Here is a 25,093-nt window from a genome sequence, read left to right on the forward strand (position 1 = left end):
GTTCGAACCCTTAAAGTTCCGGTCAATTTTGACCCATTGTGACATTTCACAGCAATTAGGGTATGAAAGAAACAACAATGGAAATATTTAAAATGTTATTTCTGGGGGACAAGTGCAACAAAGTTTGTGCGCACTGAGGCTGTTTGTCTATTAAAATGGACTTTAGATGGACCAGTGTGTGTTGCATCATGTAAAATGGTGGCAGTTTTGTATATTTTATTATTTTATTAGTAATATTTTTATTTCTGTATTTTTTAATGGGTTAGTTCCGGTGTTCTTGTGGGAAATTTGAAACAGTCCAGAGAATTGTTTGAACATCATATTTGTACGATAGGTGCATGGATACGTTTTGTCGGACCAATTTAATGCTTTTATTTTATATCCTAAATATGTGTACTTCCGGTTTGGTTCTAGCTAATAACTGGAGATTTAAAACGTGATGAGCATCTGTCGCCTGCGGGGTGAAGTGGAGGCGCTTCGCACATCTGGACTATGGAATCCAACTAATTAACTCAGGTTTTATGCACGAGCCACTTGTAAAAAGAGTTTCAACCTCACGACATTACAATTATCGATGTTTATTATTGTTGTTGTCATGTGTTTGGAAATACTGTAGTACTTTGACTTACGAGGCGTGCCAGCCAATATTGGCATGGTTTGTCAAACAACTATTTATTTTATAAAGGCCAATGCCGATTTTGGCAGAATAATATTCCGATAACTGTTTATAAAATATATTATTAATTAATAATGTAACATTTTTCTGGTCCCTTAGCAATAGCAATAAAGGCATGAATCATAGGCAGAATGTTTGATTCTTTTATAATACGTTGTTCTAGTATTTATTTAACTTTCAACAGAGAGATACATCCGTCAAAAACTGCCATTTTTTCATCTTTTTGGGGGAGGGGTTGTTTGAATGTCATAACGGTTGTCATATGTTGTGTTGTGTTTTTATTTATTTATTTTTTAAATGAGCCGCTAGCTGAATTTTTTCAATGAAAATTGTGTTGTTTTTTTCTTCACTTTTTACAGACATTACAAGCATTTCCCCCTGCAATCCGCTTTAATGTATACTGGTTAAATAGAATGTAAAGGATTAAACAGTTTGTGTATCATGATGAATTCATCCCAACTCCTGGTGTCCACAATCTGGGCACCAGGGGGCAGTATAGTCCAGTTGTAAAGACCCAAACGAAGAAGACTTTCAGAACTACCATAAGTGAGACAGTAAACTGCAATATCAGGAGTTTTTCAAGAGGATAAGGAAAATCTATGTCCAGTCCTCGAGGGCCACAGACGTTAGCATCATTTTGAGGATTCCCTCCTGCAATACACCTGACTCAAAAAAATCAGATCATTAGCAAGCTCTGTAGAAACCTGATAATGACCCAGATCGTCTATCTCAGGAACGAGTTTGAGACCTACGGCTTAAAAGGGTTATAATGTCACAACTATTGATACTGTTTGTGATCCTGCCTATAGTGTTTTGCATTGTTTGTTTGCATGAAGCTAAGTGTGCAGCAAAGTTATGTTTAGTTTGACAGTAAACCTCAATTGAAAGTGGTAATAAACTGCTAGAAACACAAATCACACAAAAGTCACACGATTGCACTTTATGTGTTTTTTATTTATTTTGTTATTTTTTAATTTATTTAACAGGAAAAGCAACTGTTGAGTTTTCTCACCTGCCATCAAAGAGAGGATTTGATTCATGGTAACCATGGCAACATTGAACATCTGCGATTCAAGGGCAAAGCGTAGCAAAGGGAGTTGTTCACAAGATCGCACTGGGAAGTTTAGACTGTTATTTTTGAATGGACAAAGAGAAAAACGATTACTGCTTCTGTTTGCACGTGTAGTCGCGTCCTTGCGGAGCAAGTGGGTCTTGTTCCAGGTTACTTTGTGTTCGCGACAACCACTCATGTTGTGTGTAGTGAGTCACTATGTACAAACGACAATGGCAATTGTACTCTTATCAGAATCCACGAATGTTTATTAGCAAAGTATGTTAAAACACACCAATAGTCGGAGTCACTTCAGTTGTATAACACTATAAAACATAGTTGTAAAACACAGCTAAAAACATTGTCGCTAATTTCATGTGAAAGAAGTGTTAATATTTAAATCGGAAGGTTTCCACGCTCACATTCACACAACTCGTTCACAGAGGAAACTCACACAAGCATGAGAATTAGAGCGCAGTGATTCTCAAAGTGTAGTATCAGACAACTAGGAGTGCGTTGGGTCCCTCTAGTGGTATGTTAAATAATCACTTACCGTATTTTTCGGATTATACGTCGCTCCGGATTATAAATCGCACCAGCCAAAAAATGCATAATTAAGAAGGAAAAAACATATATAAGTCGCACTGGAGTAGAAGTCGCATTTTTGGGGGAAATTTATTTGGTAAAATCCAACACCAAAAACATACATGTCATCTTGAAAGGCAATTTAAAATAAAAATAAAAGAGAACAACAGGCTGAATAAGTGTACGGTATACTAACGTTACATGACTGACATGCCTGGTAACGTCAGTAACGACGTAACATATTAAGAGTTTGTAGCGAGCAGTGACGGGAGTCGGAGGCGGAGCCAAAGGCTGGCGTTTTATTGACATCAGCTTCTGAGGTCTTATCAGCAACTCCCCACTCAGCTAGAAGCTAACAGGCTAACTCCCCTTTTCCACATAACAAAACCTTCCCACCCGGAACTCTCCCTTCGTCCCAACGTTGCGTGGGTGAATTATGTTCCCATCACTACAAGTTATTCATTTAACTCTAGCATAAAGAACATGCTAACAAGTTTACCAAACTATCAGTTTCACTTCAAATCACTAAATCCAATAAAATCTTCATCCTCGGTGTCACTTTTAAACAACTTCCCCAACTCGGGAGGTAGACGATGCGCCGCTTCCTCTTCTACCGGCAATGTTGAACATAAACACAGGCCTAGAGCGCCCTCTTGCGGTTTAGTGTGAAAATAACATGTGAAATGATTTAATAATGTGTTAATTTCACACATAAATCGCACCAGAGTATAAGTCGCACCCCCGGCCAAACTATGAAAAAAAAACTGCGACTTGTAATCCGAAAAATACGATAATTAAAAGTTTGTGTAATGTTACACTGGCTTAAACATTCAGACCAATTTTATGAAGTCAAGTTCAGTTGTATTTAACTTTTAAGTACAATAATTTGCATCTAATTCTTTTGGACTGATTCTTATTTAGGTATACATTTTTAATGTATGTACTCGGGCTGTAATGAAAACCAATTTGAATCAGATTGAAAAGATGTGAGTGCATCATATCGAACCGAATTGAATCTGTTCACTTTAAAATACATTGTGATACATATTAAATCATCTGTTATTACGGAGAATCACATATAAAACATGGCATGCAATACAATGTCAGCTGTTTTTTGGAGACAGAGACTGGCAGCAGGGGGAGGTAAAGATTGATGTTTTGGAATAGTGTTTTTGTGAAAAGACCCATATCATATTGATTCAATCACTTCCCCCTGAGGGATAATACTGAGTATAAAGTAATGATATCAAGTGACTCATATGTAAAATAGACCAAACATGATGATCCACTTGAAGAAAGGGTGTAAGTGCAGGCATGTTTCATTAATGCTATTTTCACAAAAAAAAAAAAAAAAAAAAAAAAAAAAAAAAGCCATGACAGGAAATCTGATTATAGCTTCTTCTTCACCCCCTACTTTCATGATATCAGAAAAGAGGAACTATTCTTATGCAAGTGTAAGGGGGGTTTTGTGCGACAAACTGCTTGACTTTGCTCACAACGCTCACCTTTTGGCATTCCTGAACGGTAAGATGGCTGTTCATTTGAAATCACTCGGCTCAGAAAGAAAAGTCTTGTATTCGCTGTACTTGATGTCCTGCCAAAATAGCAATTACAGAATATATTCATCTATTTAATTGGGCATGTTGTAAAACTAAATGCAGTTTCTGGAAGTCAGCTTTTTTATGTGTGGTAACTTGAGTACGTAGCGAGAAGGGACTTCAGAAGTACAAAAGTTCAATTGAAATGAGGCCTAATGCGACCGTCTGATTTGTCTTGAATTGCTAAAGATAAATGTCGGACTTGGTAAGCTCCAGCTACAGTGTCAGTCGAAATAATCATCATTATCTTTGTAAAGGAACGCTTTACCGATCTTTCGTCTGGTGTAAGAGCAACAAGAAAAAGGTAGTGAGCATGCAACAAGAAAACCATTTTAGATTCATAAAAGAATCATTTGAAAATACAGATCTTGAATTCATTTTGTTTAGATTGTGAAGGTGTATTTGATGTTGTTTAAATATAAAAGTAGACTGGCTGATTATGTAACGAGAAAAATCACATTTCAGTACTTCAGTTTGTTTTCAAGTCATGTTATGTTTACATTTTGGACAGTCGAAACAATATACGAAACAAACTACTGTTATGTCAACTGGAACAGACTTAAATGACATATACAGCGTCAGTCTTTTGTTTATAGGAAAGTGTAACAGAAGGACATTTTGAGTTTTGCAAAATTCCGCTAATATTTATACTTATTTATACCTCACGAATAATACTCACAGAAATATTCCAAGCCTAACTTTGAGATTTATGTCATTTGTGACATGTCAAATTTCCATGTACTTTTTTTTTGTGATAATTTTAATACAAACGTACCAAAAAAAACCATAAATGATACATATTCATTAGACTAATAAGGCCTGTTTATTTGAAATGCATAATCTTCAGGTTTATGTATTTAGTATTAACTCTTTGACTGCCAAATATTATCCCCAAAAAAAACACAACAGTGGCAGACGATTTTGAGCATTTTCACTCATCTTTCAAGGCAAACAAAATATTGTGTGCTATGACTACATAAGCATAAAAAGTATGTTTCTACCTTATTCAGTTCTTTAGTTATCATTCGAAAATAGGTAATTTGAGGGAGATTGAAAAGATAATTTTTTGCACAACAGTGACTTAGACAATTTTTTTTTGTTTATTGACGCTACAATGGTGCCATCTGCCGGCCATAGTTAGTGGGTGTTTTTGATTCCACAACCCATTGAGCAGGCAGTGCTACACAAGACGTGGCACTGTCCATTGAGAGAGGGGAAAATAAAAATAAAAAAAACTTAGTAAATGTCAATTAACGTTTATGGCGGCATTCATTAGGATTTTAGCATACGTCATTAAACGTTTTTGGCGGTCAAAGAGTTAATAAAGTATAATTACTTTTTTTTTTTTTTTTTTTTTTACATTTTTGGGACGTCTGCATTTAGTTTCATCCCGGAAACATACAAATGTAAAAAAAATAAAATAAAAAATGTGTTAGTGTGGCCCTAAGTATTTTTCAGATTACTCAAAATACCTCTGTACCTCAAAATGTTGTATGGAGGCCTCCAGGTTTAAGTGGCTGTCCATAATTTTAATTTTTATTTTGCAATGGTCCTGTTCTTTCATCCATCTTAATAAACTTGCCAATGCATCTGGTCATTATGATTTGGTCAATGGTAAATAAATAGACTGAGCTTACTTTATATGATGTAGTTATTCTGGAGCTGATGTCACAGAAAAAAATTGTGCTAATCTGAACTTAACACCTGTGGAGTCTATGATCAAATGTTCATTTTTTTATATTTGCAGGTCATGCAGTTAAATCACACTTGTGTAAATGGCACCGCATGTGCAGCCCCAAACTCTTCCACAGGTCTCGCCGTGGGCCTGACTCTCTTCTTTCTCATGCTGGTTGCCATTGCTGTTATGATCGTGGTCAAATTCTATAAGAACAAATGGAGCCTGCCTCTATTGGGTCAAAGGAAAAGCCAAAAGAAGGACTCTGTGGTGACAACACAGTTTGACCATCAGTACTCCAGTATGGTCAGAACAAAGTCAACTGAGAATACCCCCATCTATGAAAACTTGACAAGCCAGAAAAGTGGTGCCAGGTCACAGAGCAGGTGTGCCATTCTCTTCTTACACAATTCAGAAAAGTTTGACATGTGAAAGTGAAGTATTGTCCCCAAAACTGAACGGAACGGAAACAGATGAAGAAACATTGCATGTGGTGTGATTTCCCCATTTGACTTACTTCTGTTTGTGAGAAAAAAGCGCCATGTTGACTGGATGTGGATCTTCTGAGTAGCCTTTTAGTCAAACAAAACAGCTGATGACTCACTGCTGGACTTTTAAGGAGACAACTGGGGAAAGGAAATCCATTAAAGCAGTGACTCTGTACTTAGGCAGTAAAAAAAAGTGTTTTGTTTTGTTTTGTTTTTAAAAAGAACTCATTCAACTCCTTTATTTACATCATAGTTGCTCAGGGTTCAGGTAACAACCAATCTTGGCTTACCAGTTTTCTGAAGCTGAGCTGTGACTGGCCGTTACCTGAGCCCAAGCAACTGTGATGTCATTTAATTCAGTTTCCAGCAACTGTGGCAAAATGGCCAAAACGCAATATTAATCCACAATAGTTCTACCATGTTTCGACCAGTGGAGACACATACATTATTTGACTTCTGCTTTAAAGTCCTGGTAAAGTGAAAATAAATATGTCTTCTAAATTTAACACACGACCGTGTTGTTAACAACCCTGCCAAATTTGAATGATTTAAAAGTACTGTATATGAAGCGAGGTTTCACAATGAAACAATGAAACCGCTGTGGCCGTTTACGCAGAATGTGTGAAGTCATACCCTGCTGGAAAAAAATAGAGTGCTATTTTCTCAACTGTTTTTCTTACGGCTTCACATTCCCACAAGTGAAAATATAGCCGCTGAAAGGCACTAGCGGCGAGGTCAATGGTCATACAGTAACCCAGCAGGTTAGCTGCGCCGTGTATAGAAAACCCATGTAAGGAGAGGCACTAGCCACCAGCTAGCTCATAAGCTAGCTCATGAGCTAACGGGCTTCCGGGGCGGTGTGCTCGTCCCCACTCCTAGCATCACCAAGCAGCAGAGATGGGAAATTCGGGTCCAGAAAGTCAAAACCCTGCCACATTTTGGCTATAGCCACAGATGCTTCTACTCAACTGGCAAGTAAACGAGGTCGGGTGAGCAGAAGCACCTGCTTCAGCCAAAATGTGGCAGGGTTTTTACTTTCTCAAACGATATTTACCATCTCTGCCAAGCAGATTTGCCAACTCCCCAATAAGCTACTGGCTGTCCTATATTTATTTTATTTTTAATTGAAACTCTGCATTTTGCATTCACAGCATTGCAACAAACATCAGATCAAAGTTTCCATCTTGTTTACATCCACAGTATTGAAAAAAAAAAAAAAAAAAAAAATCAAGCTACTGGCTGTCCTAAAAATAACTAGAAGTCGCTAAATGATGTCATTGCCTAATTTGCATAATTTTCAATTCGTAGTGGATGACGTAGGAGAGAGGAATAATTGAGTTAAAAAAACAAAACAAAACAAAACACTAAATAAGACCAGGCGTAGGTTGGACACTAGTCACGTTTGAGAAAAAAATAAAATGTCGGCAAGTGGCTTTAGAAAGTTGCCAGATATAGCCAGAAAGCTGGCAAGTTGGTAACACTATCACAAGGTGGTTTGGGAATTCAATAATTAAAAATAATAACAATACAATGTATTGTATGTGGCATAGAGTGAGTTAGCTAGCTAGCTTGCTAGCTACCTATCCAACCGCAAACTATAGTGGTAGAAATGGGCCTGAAAGTATGCAATAAAGTTACATACTAAATTAGCTAACGATAGGCAAATAACTGAAGAATACACAATACCTCTTTTGTGGGAAGAGATTTTTTTTTAACAGAATATATTGGTTTTAGGATAGCACAAGGCAACACATCCACCACAAATCATTCTGGAATCATTTTTGTTGGTCCTTTTTGTTTAATTTATTTGGAACTATTGTGTTGCTGTCCCGACCCTTGTGAGGAATAAGCAGTTAAGAAAATGGATGGATGGATAGTGTTGCTGTGTTGGCCCGGAACCGCTTGTAAAACATTCTGAATCTCAACGAGACGAGACCTATTTATTTTCAAATGTACAGAATTTAAGTAAAAAAAAATCATAAGAAAAGTTCAATTAAACTGCAGTTGTCTAAAAATATACTCAAGTAGTAAAGTAACAAAATATTTGTACCACTAACCACTGCAAGTGACCTAATATTTGTACTAATGAGTTTGTTGGTGCTTTTGGCATTTACATTGCTGGTGATTGTTTCTCCACAGGCCGCCTTATGCACCCACAGAGGATTTGTACTTGCAGTGTGACTCACCCGATGATGCAATCTACAGTAATGATCCTGCGTGTAACCTCGCCATTCTCCCGGAATCCCGAGATGATGATGTTTATATTGTCCCAGATTCATAGGATAAGACATCACAATCACATTTTTTTTTTTTTCAAGTAATCTTTCTGTGTACCATATATCTGCACGTGCAGTGCAGACTGCATGCACTCGATCTTGGAGTTGTCGCTGGTGCTGCTGCATTTGTTTCAATAGCAGCAATTCATGCAGATACAATTATGTAGTACCACACCACACGCTTTGACAACACAATGTACAGAATATGGCGATTATATTATTTTTGTGAGACAACTTGACAAATTGTTTTTTTTTTTGTTTCTGTTCAATTTGTTTTTTTATGACTCACTCTCACTATGAAAATTGTGACAACTAGCAAGGACTGGCTTCACACTTCACTCAAAGCCATGAAACATTACTTTGAAAGATATGTTATTTCATTAATCATTCTAATAGTGTAGTTGCGTAAGTCATTTCGGAAACAAGAAATACCCAACGAAGAGTGCAGTTGCATTGGGTCACCATTTACAGATTACAGTGAGAATCTGCGCAGACATCATGAAAACCCACAATTTTTCGCATGTGGGTATTTTTTTTTGTAATTGATTTTGTGACAGTAAATTAAAAATGACTAGATAATTTTTGCAATTAGGTTAATGGTTTGCTCAATCATTATCTAGCAAATATTTCAACACAATCCAAGTTATGTAACTGCCAAATGTGTACAGTATAATTCTTGAGTGAATACTATTTTGCAAAATAAACTATTTACAGTGAATGCAGCAGCAGTGGGGCAAAGTACAGCCCACAATGTCCTTCAATCCAGTCCACTGAGCCCTGTATTTGTTGCATTAATTTAACATTCTTCTCCTAAAATTGGTTCATTAAAATGTTATGCAGTATATTTTATTTGTGTGATTTTTTCCCCAAAGTGTATTTATTATTTTTTTATTCCTTTATCTCATACAATGGATGAATGAAAAATGAATATAATAAAATGTATAACATTGCTAATATAACCAGTTTTATATCGTACAATTTTTTTTGTGACATTTCACTAAATAATTGTATAATTAATTAAAATAAAATAAAAAATGGCATGCATTATTTTTATGGATGTTCGATACCACTTTTCGTCCAGACAGATAACAGTACCGGTACTCTTGTGTAGTCACCGATAGCAAGTACCGATACCACTAGTACTTTTGATACATAAAATTTCCCCCCTAAAAAATAAATGAACTGAAAGAAAGACATATACAGTATATTCCAATATAGCATTTTCCCTTAAAATTGCATGAAATTAATGGCAATTTTCGATACTATTTCCTGATCGGCTGCCATCGTGACTCGCGACTATTAATACTAAAAAGATATCCAAATTGAGTTTAAAGATATATATGACTATTAATTAATACAACAGGCTACTGTACCCAATATATATATATATATATATATATATATATATATATATATATATATATATATATATATATATACACACACACACACATATATATATATATATATATATATATATATATATATATATATATATATATATATATATATATATATATATATATAAAAGAGATTAAGTAGGACATAGATTTTTTTATATATATATATTAAAATATTGTAACCTATGGAAAATTAAAGCATTTTCTGAATATTCTTGTTGTTGCTGTACAGCAAAGTCTTGTTTAAATGAAACATTGCTTAACTTTTTCTGCATTTTCCACTAAATTCAACCTGTGGAACTTTTCACTTTCAACAATCATGTCCCGTCACATACTATATGCTACATACTACATAGGTCAAGGCTGCAGTCAAAGCAGCGTCAGGGTCACTAAAAGGAGATAACTGTAGAAATTATCAATAAGCAGACACACCCTGACCTTCATAAACTACTGAAGCAATTTGATGACAGCATAGCTGATGCGTTTATTATGAAATGTCCTTGTTGATCATGTAAATTCAAGTGCAACAGGTCAGAACAAAACATTTGTCATATTACAGTACCTTCAACATTAATGACAAGTGATTCCCAACCACTGTGTTGTGCAATTGAAATCTTTTTTTAATATAAATACTTAATTGAATAACAATTCATCTATCTTATGTTTAAATGCTGCTTGACTAGATAGTGAAAGGTACAATTAATCTGAGAATGTTGTACAGTTTAAACAAGCACATTTCTTTGCCTTAAAGTCAGCTAGCTTAATGCTAACACATAATGGGAAACACTATAGATGGTTTACCAAATAGCATCAGTGTCGCTTTATTAAGCAACAGATATTGGAACACAAATGGTGGAGCACTATACTACTAATACAAAAATACTCACAGGCATATTTTCTTTATCCTCTGCAAAGAATGGCTATTTCTGCATCACTGAGGAGCTAAGATGTGTCCATGTATATCTTTATATCTGTAGCATACTGACCCCAGGTGGCCAAGACATGCACATTCACAATGATTTATAAAGTACAATATAATAGACGGGCGGCACGGTGGACGAGTGGTTAGCATGTCCGCCTCCCAGTTCTGAGGACTCGGGTTCGAGTCCAGGCTCCGGCCTTCCTAGGTGGAGTTTGCATGTTCTCCCCGTGCCTGCGTGGGTCTTCTCCGGGTACTCTGGTCTCCTCCCACATTCCAAAGACATGCATGGCAGGTTAATTGGGCGCTCCGAATTGTCCCGAGGTGTGCTTGTGAGTGTGGATGGTTGTTCGTCTCTGTGTGCCCTGCGATTGGCTGGCAACCAGTCCAGGGTGTCCCCCGCCTACTGCCCAGAGCCAGCTGAGATAGGCGCCAGCACCCCCGCGACCCTTGTGAGGAATAAGCGTTCAAGAAAATGGATGGATGGATGAATATAATCGACTGCTATTTTCCTTATTGAAATTTTTTTGTTGTTTTTGTTGGAGGCTGTAGCGGATTACTGGCAATTCCATTCATTTCAATTGGGGAAGATGATTTGAGGTACAACTGCTTTGTGACGAATGTGGTCACAGAATGGATTAGAAATGTATTTTAAGAAGGCAACACCGTATTAAATACAGTAATCAGCATCTCTGGAGAGTATGATGCATTTATTTACATTTTTTCATGATTATGTCATGTTATTAGCTAAATATTGATTCTCAATTTAGCTCTCTTTTAGAATTGCAACATGATAGTGGTGGAATTAAAAGGTGGATTATATTGGGTAAGTACCTACTGAAAACTCAGGTACCATACCGCAGCATGCCACTGTATTTTATTTAAATTTATGTATTTATTTATTTTTATTTTTTACCAAAAAAACAACAACAACAAAAAACGGTTGCTTTCCTAACCATACCTAATTCATCTATTGCTGGGATAGTTATTTCACCACATTTTGGTTACTTTTGCCCCAGTAGTTTGAATCAAAAAAGGTTGGGAAACACTGCCTTATAAAAACAACTGCAATAGCACACTTGATACATTAATATAGTTTAAGGACAATAAATAAAATTTTCAATAAATAAAATATTCAAACAAATATAAAAGTCCAGCCAGGAAAAAAAAAATTGTACAGCATTAAAGGGGAAGTCAACCCAAAAACATTTTTTAACAGTAATATGTTCTATGCAGCCATTTTTATCCATGTCAGGGGGCAGCCATTTTGTCACTTGCTGTCGACTGAAGATGACATTAAGTGCTGCTCAGGTCGCATGTAACAACCAATCACAGCGCAGCTTCAGAAAACAGGTGAGCTGTGATTGGTCGTTGCCTGAGCAACTGTGATGTCATCTTCATGCGACAGCAAGTGGCAAAATGGCCGCCCCCTGAGATGGATAAAAACAGCTGGATTCCACAAAGGTAATATTAATCCGAATGTCATGTTTAGACTAGCGAGGTCGCATATAACATTTCATTGTCAAGAAATGTTTAAGGTTGACTTCCATTTAACTCGGGTTTCCTTAGGCACAATGACATTTAGTGACGATCAGGTCAGTAAAAGGTGTCAGTTTCAACTTGCCCCGACCGTCCTGGTACATGAGCACCATGGGCTCGTAGGAGGCCGGCACGCAGCAAGGCCGAGGCGAGCCGCCCTTCATGATCTGGTGCAGGCGAGACTTCACCTGCGTGTGCATGCTGGCCGGCTTGTAGTTGTGCGGGCAGGTGCCGTCGCACAGGTGCATGGTGTACTCCGTCGGGGCCACGATCCAATCGGCCCAGCCGATGTCTTTGAATGACACGTTGAGGGATTTGCGGCAGCACCAACCTTGTTCGTTGCACTCGTCCTCCCTGTTGGAGCGAGGAAGCCTTTTATGCGCTTCGGGTGGAATGAAATCTAATTCCAGAGAGACGGTCGGCTCGCCTTCACCCACGACCATCCTGACGTCCACAACCAATGACGTATCATCATCTGTTCTTATCCACTTCGCCACCTTCGTCCTGATGTCCGTCGTCACGTTTTGCATGTTTGAGACATTGACACGAGGGGTCGTTTGTGTCCATCCAGTGGCGTTCCGCATCTTCACGCGCTTGACTCGAATCTCCCGCCTTACGTCAGACTGTGCTTGTGTTGGTAGTAATGGACTCTGCTTGGAAACCTTCAGTTCAGCTCGGGTTATAATGGCGTCCCTGTGGATGTTTGGGTTCTTGTGGAAAACAGCTCTGTACCACTGCACGTGTTGACCAGGTGGCAACGGCGACGGGTCTTTCCCCTGAGGTGCTTTTATTGGCCCCACAATAGAAAGAAAGAGCAGAGGAAAGTGTAAAAACAACTGGGAACAAAAATCAAACAACCAAGACAACCAACAACCCTTGTTCAAATGCCAAAAAAATAAACTGCTAAAACTGACTGCCACTTGGAACTGTTCATAATTATTTCGATCTTATCCCCAAACATAATGTGGGCATTATTTTGTCCATGATTCCGGAGATACAGGGGGTCATCTTCGGACCAACCTATATCCCGAAATCAAGCACGATTTCCGGGTAAAGTCACGGAGGTCCCGGTGCCCTGGAGCTTTTTCTTTTGGTTACTTCGCCGGAACCGTACGTCCCACAGGGAAAATGAACACATCCCTGGAACCCCGGGGACCAGAGCTTTCCAACGGTATATGCCTCCCTTCAATTCCCCGGATTCACCAGAGTCAACTTTACCCGGAAATCGAGCTTGATTTCCGGGTAAAGGTGCCCGAGGTCCCGGTCCTCTGGAGGTCTTTTTTTCAGTTATTTCTCCGGAACCGTACGCCCCATGAGGAAAATGAACACATCCTTGGAACCCCGGAGACCAGAGCTTTCTAATGGTATATGGCTCCTCGCCTTACGAGCCCGCTCAGTGCTCATCACCAAAAGAACGCAATAACCACAGTTAAGCATGATTGCAGCAGCATCATGCTTTGCAGCTGTTTATTTTTATTTTTATTTATTGACCCGGAGGGAATTGTGAACAGTTCCAAATAGCAGTCCATTGCTGTCAGTCAATAATGTCAGGAAAAAGTTACTAGAATAGCTGAACTTTATTGGGAGTTAATTAGTGTACAGACTCCCATTTAACGTGTTTGAATGTGATTCGTTAATTCTGAACACAGCCACGTCCCCAATACAACCAAATGATCACAGTTGACCTCACAAAAAATACATTTAAAAAATATATGGAGTTGTGCAGGTGTGTGGGTCACATTAATGGTAATAAAAGGATTTATCTTGTTTTCATTGTTTTGTTTGTTTTTTGCATCTCAGTAGTCATTTTAACTGAGGTGTAAACTTTTTATTTTTAAAGTGGAAGTCAACCCCAAAATATTTTTGACAATGTTATGTTCTATGCAGCCCTTCTAGTCTAACTATAGTGTTTTTGCTAATATTGCGTTAGTGGAATATATGTTAAGCAGCTAAATCCTGCAGTTTTTATCAATATCGGAAGGCAGCCATTTTGCCACTAGCTGTCGAGTGAAAATGACATCACAGTTGCTCAGGACTTATGCTGCATTCAAGGATTGTTGGAAGTTGGACTTTTCCGACTTCAAACCAGGAAGTGTGTACGGGAACCCCCCTTGATTCCACTTGCGAAGTAGGAAAAAAAAAAAAAAAAAGTAAGTTAATTACGTTACGACTTCATCAACGGACTACAATTTGATGTCACTCTACAATGGCGACCCCTTTGGAAACACAGACTGTGAATGGTAAAACACAATACTCTAGTATAAAACTAGATCGCTTTCTTCATTCATAAATATTCGACATAACGTAACACAACGTATGTGACAGTATGCCGCTATCACCCTGCATGAAATTATATGGTGAACTACTCAGCTGTATGGAATGCTTATGAAATAAGATTAAAAACAATAAATGAAGCAAAATTGAAAGGTTGCTGGAGGTCAAAATGAGTTTTGAGGACCAAAATAAAAAAAACAAAAAACAAAAAAAACAATTTATCACTATTCGCCAATTTGGTTGTTAACGCTTTCCGGTCGGACCTTGGAAAATCAACTCTGTTATATCAGACTTCCAACCATCCTCGAATGCAACATAAGGTAACAACCAATCACAGCTCAGCTTTGGAAAACAGGTGAGCTGTGATTGGTCATTGCCTGAGCAACTGTGATGTCATCTTCTGTCGACAGCAAGTGGCAAAATGGAGCCCTCTGAGATGGATAAATAAGGCTGGATTTTGCTGCATAGTTCATATTCCACAAATATAATATTCATCAGAATGTCATGTTTAGACTGGTAAGGGACATATTATTGGCAAGATATGTTTAAGGTTGACTTCTCCTTTAATAATATCCTCTGCATTTACCAAAGCACAAGTACGATACGTTCAATTTATGCGGTACAAGTGTGCCTGTCACATTTTGAAAATGCTAATAGGAATGCACAGTATATTGGAATAGAAAGCCTTTATTATTTGGTGTATAGAGAACAAAATTAGTGTAAAAAAAAAAAAAAAAAATCCCTACACTAAAGCAAAGTGAAACATGTCCTTTCACACTCACATTCTACATCACACGTTATACTAATATGGTGACAATAAAAATAATAGTTAGGGACATGTAATGGTGTGAGAAGTAAAACAACAGAAACAAAAAACAGCAGGATATGTAAAACAATAACAGACACAGTGAAACATTGCTCAGTGGAGCCGATGTGTTTGCTTTGTTCAACTTTTTACGGGTAAACTCACATGAGAAGATTTCATGAATGAACTTTTCATCACACATTCCTTTCTACTCCCACTCACACGTTCCTTTCACTCAGGTGTGTTAGTCATCGGCTCTCATGTTCCTACACGGCGCTCACCTGCAGCAGGAAAAAGCACCGTCGACACAGTCGCTCCACTCGTCTGACTGTAATTTCCTCTCATCGCCTCCAGTTTTTGCCAGTATCGCCGATACATCCTCCTCAGCTCCTGCTCGGATGGCTTTTTGGTGAGCTCGGGCTCCCTGTCCATGCCGAGTGAGTTTAGGATTCCCATCTTAACCGCCTCCACGAGTTGAACCCTCTTGTCTACATCGAGCGTTCGCTCCTGGGCAAGTTGAGGCCTACACTCCCCTGAGATGGAGACACAGAGCAGGAGTAGCAAGGAGGAGAGGAGTGTGCATGATCTGAGCATGTTTGGTCTGGGAGAGCTGCTCTTTCCTGGATGAGCTCCGTCTTATGTTGTTAATGAAATTCTTGGCACGCTTTCATTTATAGAATGTTGCCACGCCCCTTGCTCAGTCAGGTGAGCTTTGATGGGCTTAGTCAGTGTTACATGGCATTTTCCGGAATAGTAATGAATGACCTACTGTAAAGTTTTAAAACAAACTTGTGGTAAATCATTTGTAAACTATTTTAAGCCAGTTAAAAATTAGGGAGGAATTGCATGGATTATTTTATTTTATTTTATTTTTTTAAGACCAGATTTGGATAGCCCACAAGTACATTATTGTGCTTATTTACACAAGGTGACAAAAGTAGCAACACTCTGTACTTTAAGTAGAAGTTCAGATGCTTGTGTTTAAAAAAAAAAAGAAAAAAGAAAAGAAAAAAAGACTGGTAGAAGTAGAAGTATTAATTTAACCCCTTACCAAAAAGTACTATACTTCAAGTACATAATATAGAATATAGAGTTTATTTTTCAAGTGTACTTATTCGTACTAAAAATAAACTAAGTAAACTCCTTGGGACTAAGTTGGCCCATTTTAGTATACTTAACTCATTCACTGCCTTTGACAAGTATACTTGTCAATTGTATTTTTTAGAGCGGTGCTAAATGGGGGCGAATCTGAGCATGCTCCACTGTAAATATCAAACTTGGAAACAACTTTACTGATGCCCAACCACCGGTAGATGACATCATTGCCCCATTTTATAGGAAATAAACACAGTTTCAGAGTCCATGGGAGAAATGGCTGTATTTTGGCAAACCTACATTTTTCTGCTGTCAATTATAAAAGAACGGGACGGGACAAAAAGTAGGGAGTCTATTCTGTTATTTGGTAGATTCGGTTTATATATAATTATTGAATGGAATATCACGTGAGTATTGGAAATGTAAAAATTTTCTATAATGACTGGCAGTGAATGAGTTTTAAAAGTAGGGATGGGCGAGTACCGATACCATACCAGGTATCGGTATTGGGCCGATAACAGCCTTTTTTCAAGTACTCGAGTACTCGTGACGCAGACGAGTACAAGCGACCGATGGCAGAGAAGTTAAGGGAAGACGTGAAGTGAGTCCTCCTTGCCTGTAAGTGGCGCTAGCTTGCAGCAGTTTTTCACCAAAACTTCACCGGTTTGGAAATACTTCAAAATTGTGAATCTTAAACTAAAAGAGCATTTTTGTGTTTTATTTTGAGCGTTAAGACTATTGAAGAGTCACTGTGCTGTTTTTTTTTTTTTTTTTTTTGGTCAAAATTAAAGGAAATGTATTTGTTTAAAAATATCTTTTAGTGATTTTTTTTTTTATTTGTCAAAATGTACTACTGGTATCGGCAGTTGGTATCGGTATCGGTGAGTACTAAGGGTCCGAGTATCGGTATCGCTCTGAAAAAAAGTATTATCGAACATCCCTACTTAAAAGTATACTTAAGTATATTATAAAGTATATTAAGCATACTTTCAAGTATAATTTATAAATTATTATTAAAACATTAGATGTACTTAAATATACTTGAAAGTATACTTTGTACTATACTTACGTCCACAGCAAAAATTGATGAATTGACAGGGATCAAACCAGCAAACTCTGGTACCAAAAATAAAGACCTTAACCTCGAGGTCTAAGATATCCAGCCACAGTGTTTACGGCTCTATAAATAAATGTAATCTATAATTCCGGTTTGTTACTGTGAGTGCTTTCTAAGTACAGTATACTACAATATGTAAACTTTTAGTATTTGTTTCAGTATACTTACAAGTACACTTAACATTTAGTATATAAGTAGTATGCTTCCAATAAGTACAAGAAAAGGAAACTGAAAGTATACTCTCCTAATTTTGAGTATACGTCAAAAAGTACAAGTACATTTAGTATTATGTTTCAGTATACTTACAAGTGCACTTCAGATTTACTTGTTGGAGTATAATTCCAATAAGTACAAGAAAAGTAAACTGGAAGTATACTCTCCTAATTTTTAGTATACTTCAAGTATACTTAAATATACTTTTTGGTAAGTGTTTACTCAAGTAAAAGTGAAAAAGTACACATTTTGAAATCAAGTGAAGTCAGGCTGACAAGATTTTTTTTGTTTACACACTGCCCGTTTTGATAACTTGATAACCACAACAACAAAAATCTCTGCACACAAAATAGTGTTTCCCTCTTTTATTAACTTACACATCGCACTGAGAAAAAAAAAAAAAAACGACACCCCCCCACCCCCCCCTAACACACAAAAAAAATACTAATAATTCACTGGACACGCTATCAATGTGTTCCTATAGCATTATTAAGGTGGACTCGAAAAATGCCAAATCAGCCAATTATAACAGAACAAAGTAGGCCTATACCTTACCTGTACTTTTTGTGATCTTTTCAACTTTTACCGGAAGCTGTGGATTTTTTTTGGCAAGAGCAAGACACAACGCATTCCCCATCAATCATTTTTCTAGCACATCAAACAATTATCCCTTCTCAAGACCGTGTAAAGAGAAAATAAATGTCTTGTAATTTTGACACACCACAGAGATGAGTGTTGTAACAACCCTGCCAAATTGGGGTGATTACAAGATCGAGAACAATCAAGCCAAAGACTCTGCTCTTAAACACTGTGACCACATCTGCTGAATTCAGGATATCGCCCACTGAAAAATGGTTGTTACTTCATCTAGCTCCATATCTCTTATGCCGACACATCCCAAAAGCTGAGAAAATGTTTCATCAAAAAGGTGGCTGCAATATATCTATCCCACGTCAAAGGACTTTCTACAGCGTGACGTGGCGCTACGCTAACCACCAGTTAGCTAGCAAGCCAACAGGTTAGCTTCACCTCCTCATTAGCATAGCTAGCTTGCTAAATGTACTGTATCTCATAGGGATAAAATTGGGCATAGTAATAGTAATTATAACTCACAAATTTGGCACAAGCCTACAGTGTATATTGACAAATCAGAACATCCGGGCATTCCTGATATTTCTGCAACGCAATGCAAATTACACGGTGAAAACGAACAGCATATTGTATTATTTTAGCCTGTGACTACCGTACAAACCCGACATATTGTTATAGTAGTCAAATGACATTTCATCACATTTTGAAATGAAAATAATCCTCGCAAATCAAATTACAGTGATTGAAAGTCCAATGCGTTTCAATGGACGGAGAGGGTCACTTCACCGAGTGACCGCCATTTTGACTTGTGACGTAAGCTCGGAATTGCGAATAGTCGGGAAGAGGGACTATCCCGAAGTGCGTCACTGGGCGCTATGTTAGCCACATCCAAAAAACGTCAGTTAAACTAAAATGGTGTAAAACAGCTGAACAAACTACACAGTTAAGATGATTTACCAATCATTTCCCAAGGAGTAAAGCTCACAGATACAGATAAAACATTGTTACCCTGTTACACCCAATGTTTAATTGCACTGTGGTCTCCTGGATAAAATAAGACGAGTGGAAAACTCCTCAGAGCGGTGTTGCCAAACACTTATCAAGAGAAAACTTTCCGTTCTATCAGTAAACAGGGTCAATGCACGATTCGGCTTTCTTTGCACTATTATGTGGCGTGTGGATTTGATTGTAATTATTTTTTCCACTAAGGGCTTAATCACAGCACTTGCTGCTGGGTGGTTTGGTTTCATAATGGAGGGATAATAGATAATTGGGGATGATGTTTGGTCTTGAATAATGTCTACCACCTACAGGTCACATGTGTCAAATAATATGGTAACTACTGTGTGCATGAAAAAAGAAACAAAAACAGTCCAGTATTTTTTTTTTAGCACAGCCTTAACCAACCACAAAAGTAGCAAAAGTACATACCAAAATATTCTATCACAATGTAAGGCAATGTATGTATGAACAATGTATGTATGTATCCTTACTTAAAAATGTATACTTTTACTATTTTTGTGCTAATGTTCCGTCTTGTGGCACGTGCCAAAGAACTAAGTTGAAATGAGTTGATGAGCTTCATTTAGACAAAAGTAGTGCTATGCCACCATGTTGCGGCATCTAAAACCTTTTTTCAAGCCGTTTATTGTCATTCCCAGTTGAAGTTTAAAGATAAAACAAGGAGATGGACACATTGTGTAGTTAATCAAACCACATAACGAAAGTCCGCTAGCTTAATGCTAACCAGCTAGCATCAATGGTGCGGGAGTTGTAACCCTTCAGGCTACGGACATTTGAACACAAACACAAACAGCAGCGGTTATCTCGTGGAGAAGAAAATGTTGCAACTCATCCATTATATTAAAGCATATTCTCAATGCTATAAGAGCCAAGTTTCAGCATGTAGTACACGCCCCACACAAACCAAAGACAGAAAGTTGCATGTCGCGGTAAAGGTTAGGCTATAGTTCCTTGACGTGTGCGTGCGTGTGTCTATGGATTTCTGAGCTGTGAGTCACTGAGGTAATGAAGCAATCATGTACCGCACTGCAATCCGACCTTGCAAGTTAGGAGTGTGTGAAAGGTTGACACTCAGATTCACATCTATCAACATTAACCTTTGTGAATGTTTAAATTAACATTTTTGTAATGCGGGAGGAAGCCGGAGTAGTATCTGCAAACTGCACACAGCAAGGCGGATCCCAGAACCTCAGAAAGAACTGTGATACAGACGTGCTAACGCCTAGTCCACCGTGAGAAAGGAAAGAAACAAGTGAATTTTATCACACTTGGTGGTTATAGGATAGTATCAAGAGGCACTGAAAAATATTTGCTGGTAGAAATTAATTATGAGGTTGATAACCGCTGCAGTATGTCCGGTTAGAACATAACTCGTCCGGGTGAAGCAATGATTCAAACCAATTTGTTTCTTTCTGTCTTTTAATTGTGGGAATTTATGCGTGTGGTTTCTGTAAAGCAGATACAATACAATACAAATGAAAGAGAACCAATTGTGTGGCTATAATACAATACTACTTAGCTGAGCTACTTAGTGGTACATAAGTCCAAAATGGTCCAAATAACATTACCCTAAATGAATATATATAAGACAAATTACTGGTAACGTTACATTGGGGGCACCTACCTGCGAATGCACGCACACATGAAGAAATTAAACATATAGCGACCAACTTCGTCTGTCGATTAGCATGGGTCTTAACAACAAACAGGTGGCCAAGACGTGCCTAACTATAATTAAAACGGTACCAATCAACTGACCAACAGAGGGCGCTGCAACCTCACAAACAGTTCAATCTGGCCTTTTTAACAGGCATCCATTCATCCGAATTCAATACCGCTTATCCTGTTCAGGTTCAAGGAGAGCTGCAGGCTATCACAGCTGACTGGGCAAAAAGCAGATGGAGACAGGCAACCATTCGTCCTCGCACTACAATTTCCAAAGAGATTAGCGTTCTTAGGAAGTATGTTCTCAAGTATGCTCTTAGGAAGTCCATACTTGGCAAGTTCACAAGATGGTAGCCTACTCTGCGTTGTTGTTTATATTGAGAAATGGCGTTTGTAAATGTGAACGGCTTGTGAACTTGACTCTGACGTATTTCTGTGAATATCCAACCAATTCATCCTTTGTTTAAGCTATATGACAAGAACATCCGGCAGATATTCTGTGCGTCTTGGTTTATGTGTACTACTTTCAGTTCGAACAGTAATTGGACTGTGACCAATGTTTCATGAGATCAGAAAGACGTAAGAACGGACAAAAATGCCAAGTGAGAACCAGCCATTGAGCTTGTTTGCCAACTGCTAATAGGCCCCAGAGAAGAAAAACAAAGAAGGACAATAGGTACAGTTGTGTATTGTGCTTTTTATGTAGTACAATACTGATGAATACAATTGTTATTGTGACAAAACAACATACAAATACTTACAAGTAAAAAAATATCTTTAAAATAATCGCCCCAATAGTCTCAACATGGCAATCTAATTAATAGTGTGTTTGTAGAATATGAATTAAGCAGCAAAATCCACCCCTTTTGATCCATCTCAGGGGGGCGCCCATTTTGCCACTTGCCGTTGAATGAAAATGACATCACAGTGCCAAGAAGGTCAGCTTGTACTTGCGAATATCACATGACCAAACCCAGAAAACCGGTGAGCCATAATTGGTTGTTTCCTGAATTGTAGGCACTGTGATGTCATTTTCAGATGACAACAAGTGTCAAAATGGCCGCCCCCTGAGATGTGGGGGTGGGGGGTAAGGTAATTTTGCCGCTTCAAAACACAATTTTAATCAGAATACCATGTTTAGACTAGTAGGGGTGCATAGAACATATTATTCCATCCATCCATTTTCTTAACCGCTTGCTCCTCACAAAGGTCACGGGGGTGCTGGAGCCTATCCCAGCTGGCTTCGGGCAGTAGAACGTATTATTGAACAGAATTTTTTTTAACTATACCTCTAAGTTTTATTTTTCGGGCTGTCGGGCTAACTGTACGTTAGGTGAGTGTTGATTTATTTATTTATTTTTTGGGGATAAAATTTTACTTTTGGTACTTATTTCAACCTCAACCAAAGACAGAATGAGTTTTGTCTTGTGCCACGCTAAAAAACACCTGCTTCTGGCATTAAAATTGTGTCCTAATCTGAAAAAAAACCCCAAAATAAACACTCGCACATACATCTAAGGTTGTTTTTTCTTTTAGAAGTTAGCTAATTTAGCTTATTTTTTTGTTAGTCTGTTCAGTATGCCAAGCTATTGGAATACATTACTGAATTGATAAGCATAACGTTCAAGTTACTGGAGCTCTTTAAACAACAAGCAAACTTCCTACTCCCTTTGAACATTCTGATTATACTAATAATTCTTCTTTTCCTTTTTAACTTTTATTTTCTTTCTTTCACTTTAATTTTATGTTGTGTATTGCATATATATGTTCAATAAACCAAACAATTCAACATTAATCAATGTGATAATTATTCATGAGTTTTTTTCCCCCCAATGTGACCCTCCATATTCTCAGTATGAGCAGGATGTCTATGATGACAATAGGGAAACTTTTTATGTGGAGAGTAGTAACGTATTTCTTAAAATTGGAATTGTACATAATTGAAAGTAATATTACTCAACTTCACATTTCAGTCTGTACGTTTTACTTTTACACAATTACAGAAGATTAATCAATCTTTCGACTTTTACCAGTCTATATTTAAACAAGTATCAATCTGTACTTCTACAGACTGTGAGTACTTCTGCCACCACTGGCAATGCGGCTGTTTGTGTGGTCTTGTTTGCCTACTGTCAAGTCCCACGAAGTGTCTCACATAAGGAAGGCCTTTTGCATCCGAGGACAATCTTGCAACCCAACTAATCATACAGTATTGTACTTACATCACGACTACGCCATCTAGTGGCTTGTACTGTGTACATCAGTTCCGTATCATTTTCATTCTTGGGAAGTAAAATGGTAAAAAAAAACTGAAAATACCTCCCTGTCCATATTTATTTATTTATTTATTTATTTATTTATTTAAATTCAGATCCTCGGGAAAATCAAATAGGTTCTCCAGCTGTGAATGTGGTTGATTAATTGTGCCGGGCAGTGATTTCCAACTGTAACAGTGACTTGACAAAAGCGAAAAGGCGCATGAATTGACCAGTTAAAACCAACTATTACAACTATTTAATGGGATTTATGGGAGAGACGTGTACTTCAAACAATAAAATAACTGCTTTAAAACCCCTACAAGCTTAACGCTAACATAATGGGAACCGTTGTTGACAAAATAACACTTATAGCAGCATCAGTTGAGGTGGACTCTAGGAAATGTATATTTGAACATAGTTCTACCTTGCCATAGCCTATTTTTTGTTTTGTTTTGACTATAGAGTAGACAGACTGAAGGCGTCTACCCTTGAACCTCTGTGAAAAATTACAAATATTACAGCATTGAGTTACTGTAGTTGTAAAAATATTCTTTATTTGTGTCTGCGTGAATATTATACTTCCCCCCCCTGTGGCCAAGACAAGCACACGATGCACAAATTGTTCAATTCTATATCCATCCATTTTCTTGACCGCTTACTCCTCACAAGGGTCGCGGGGGGTGCTGGCGCCTATCTCAGCTGGCTCTGGGCAGTTGGCGGGGGACACCCTGGACTGGTTGCCAGCCAATCGCAGGGCACACAGAGACGAACAACCATCCACACACACAAGCACACCTAGGGACAATTCGGAGCGCCCAATCAACCTACCATGCATGTCTTTGGAATGTTGGAGGAGACCGGAGTACCCGGAGAAGACCCACGCGGGCACGGGGAGAACATGCAAACTCCACCCAGGAAGGCCGGAGCCTGGACTCGAACCGGAGTCCTCAGAACTGGGAGGCAGACGTGCTAACTACTCATCCCACCGTGCCGCCCTCAATTCTATATGTTCTATTTAATTATGTTTGTTGCGCTGTGTTTTTAGGAGGAGGCTGCAATGTATTAATGGCATTTTCATTCATATCAGTGGGAAAAGATGATTTGAGGTATGATCGTGGTGACTGAACACATTTAACTCAAATCTCAAGGCATCACACTGACAGGCAGAACAATGAACTTCTCTTCCACTAGATGGCAGAAGATACTACTAATTAACCCGTGTATTCACTCTTTGGCACAACTTTTTAAACTGAGAACCCCTACATGTGACGAAGAAAAAAAAACAAGTAAAGTGTGCACTTACAGCTCTACTAGTGGGGATTTTGTGGTGTGTTTTAGATGACTAACACAGCAGACCACATAAGAGACAGGAAAATCCTTCTTAACACATCCCACACGACAGGATAATCTCACAAGATTATCTTTTAGACCCATAATGAGCCTTGTCGGACTGTAATCTGAATATTAAAATATAATGTAAACTATTAAAATAACCCCTCCAGTGCTTTTCATTCTCCCCGTTGAAAATAACACGACATCATAAAAAGGAACTTCAGTTTTCAGAATGGGTTTTGGTTGTCACGCCGCTACCGGCGTGGCGGTTCATGCTTTTATTGTTGTGTCCCTGTTTCCTGTTTTACCTTGAAAATCTAACTCTCATCTCACCCCAGGTCACTTGCCCTTCCTGCCGCTCCATAATTACCGGTCCCCGCCCTTGATTATCACCACCTGCCACCAATCACCTACAGCAATAAAAGCCACCTGCATTCTCCTCTCAGTGCCGAAGTGTCACAGTCAGTGCATGGAAGCGGCCCACAGTCCTTATGTCCTCGTTCATGTTGCCAA

The 25,093-nt window shown here is 38.2% G+C and overlaps 2 protein-coding genes across 3 annotated transcripts; one reads left to right on the forward strand and one right to left on the reverse strand.

Moving 5' to 3' along the window:
• Positions 1 to 3,771: 3,771 nt before the first annotated feature.
• On the forward strand, positions 3,772 to 9,193 carry LOC144015886 (uncharacterized). The gene is made up of 3 exons (XM_077516373.1): positions 3,772 to 3,836; positions 5,658 to 5,971; positions 8,213 to 9,193. Exons 2-3 carry the CDS (start codon positions 5,661 to 5,663, stop codon positions 8,352 to 8,354), a joined length of 453 nt encoding a protein of 150 aa, XP_077372499.1. The 5' UTR covers positions 3,772 to 3,836; positions 5,658 to 5,660; the 3' UTR covers positions 8,355 to 9,193.
• Positions 9,194 to 10,208: 1,015 nt separating this feature from the next.
• Positions 10,209 to 21,094, reverse strand: gdf15 (Growth differentiation factor-15). 2 transcript variants are annotated; one of them, XM_077517917.1, is made up of 3 exons: positions 20,950 to 21,094; positions 15,568 to 15,819; positions 10,209 to 12,991 (listed from the first exon to the last, which is right to left on the reverse strand). In XM_077517917.1, exons 2-3 carry the CDS (start codon positions 15,740 to 15,742, stop codon positions 12,234 to 12,236), a joined length of 933 nt encoding a protein of 310 aa, XP_077374043.1. In that variant the 5' UTR covers positions 15,743 to 15,819; positions 20,950 to 21,094; the 3' UTR covers positions 10,209 to 12,233. The 2 variants fall into 2 exon arrangements, with proteins under 2 accessions (XP_077374043.1, XP_077374033.1); XM_077517907.1 differs by having other exon boundaries at positions 10,209 to 13,006.
• Positions 21,095 to 25,093: the final 3,999 nt, after the last annotated feature.

Source organism: Festucalex cinctus, chromosome 1, assembly GCF_051991245.1.
Source record: "Festucalex cinctus isolate MCC-2025b chromosome 1, RoL_Fcin_1.0, whole genome shotgun sequence".
NCBI classification, from domain to species: Eukaryota; Metazoa; Chordata; class Actinopteri; order Syngnathiformes; family Syngnathidae; genus Festucalex; species Festucalex cinctus.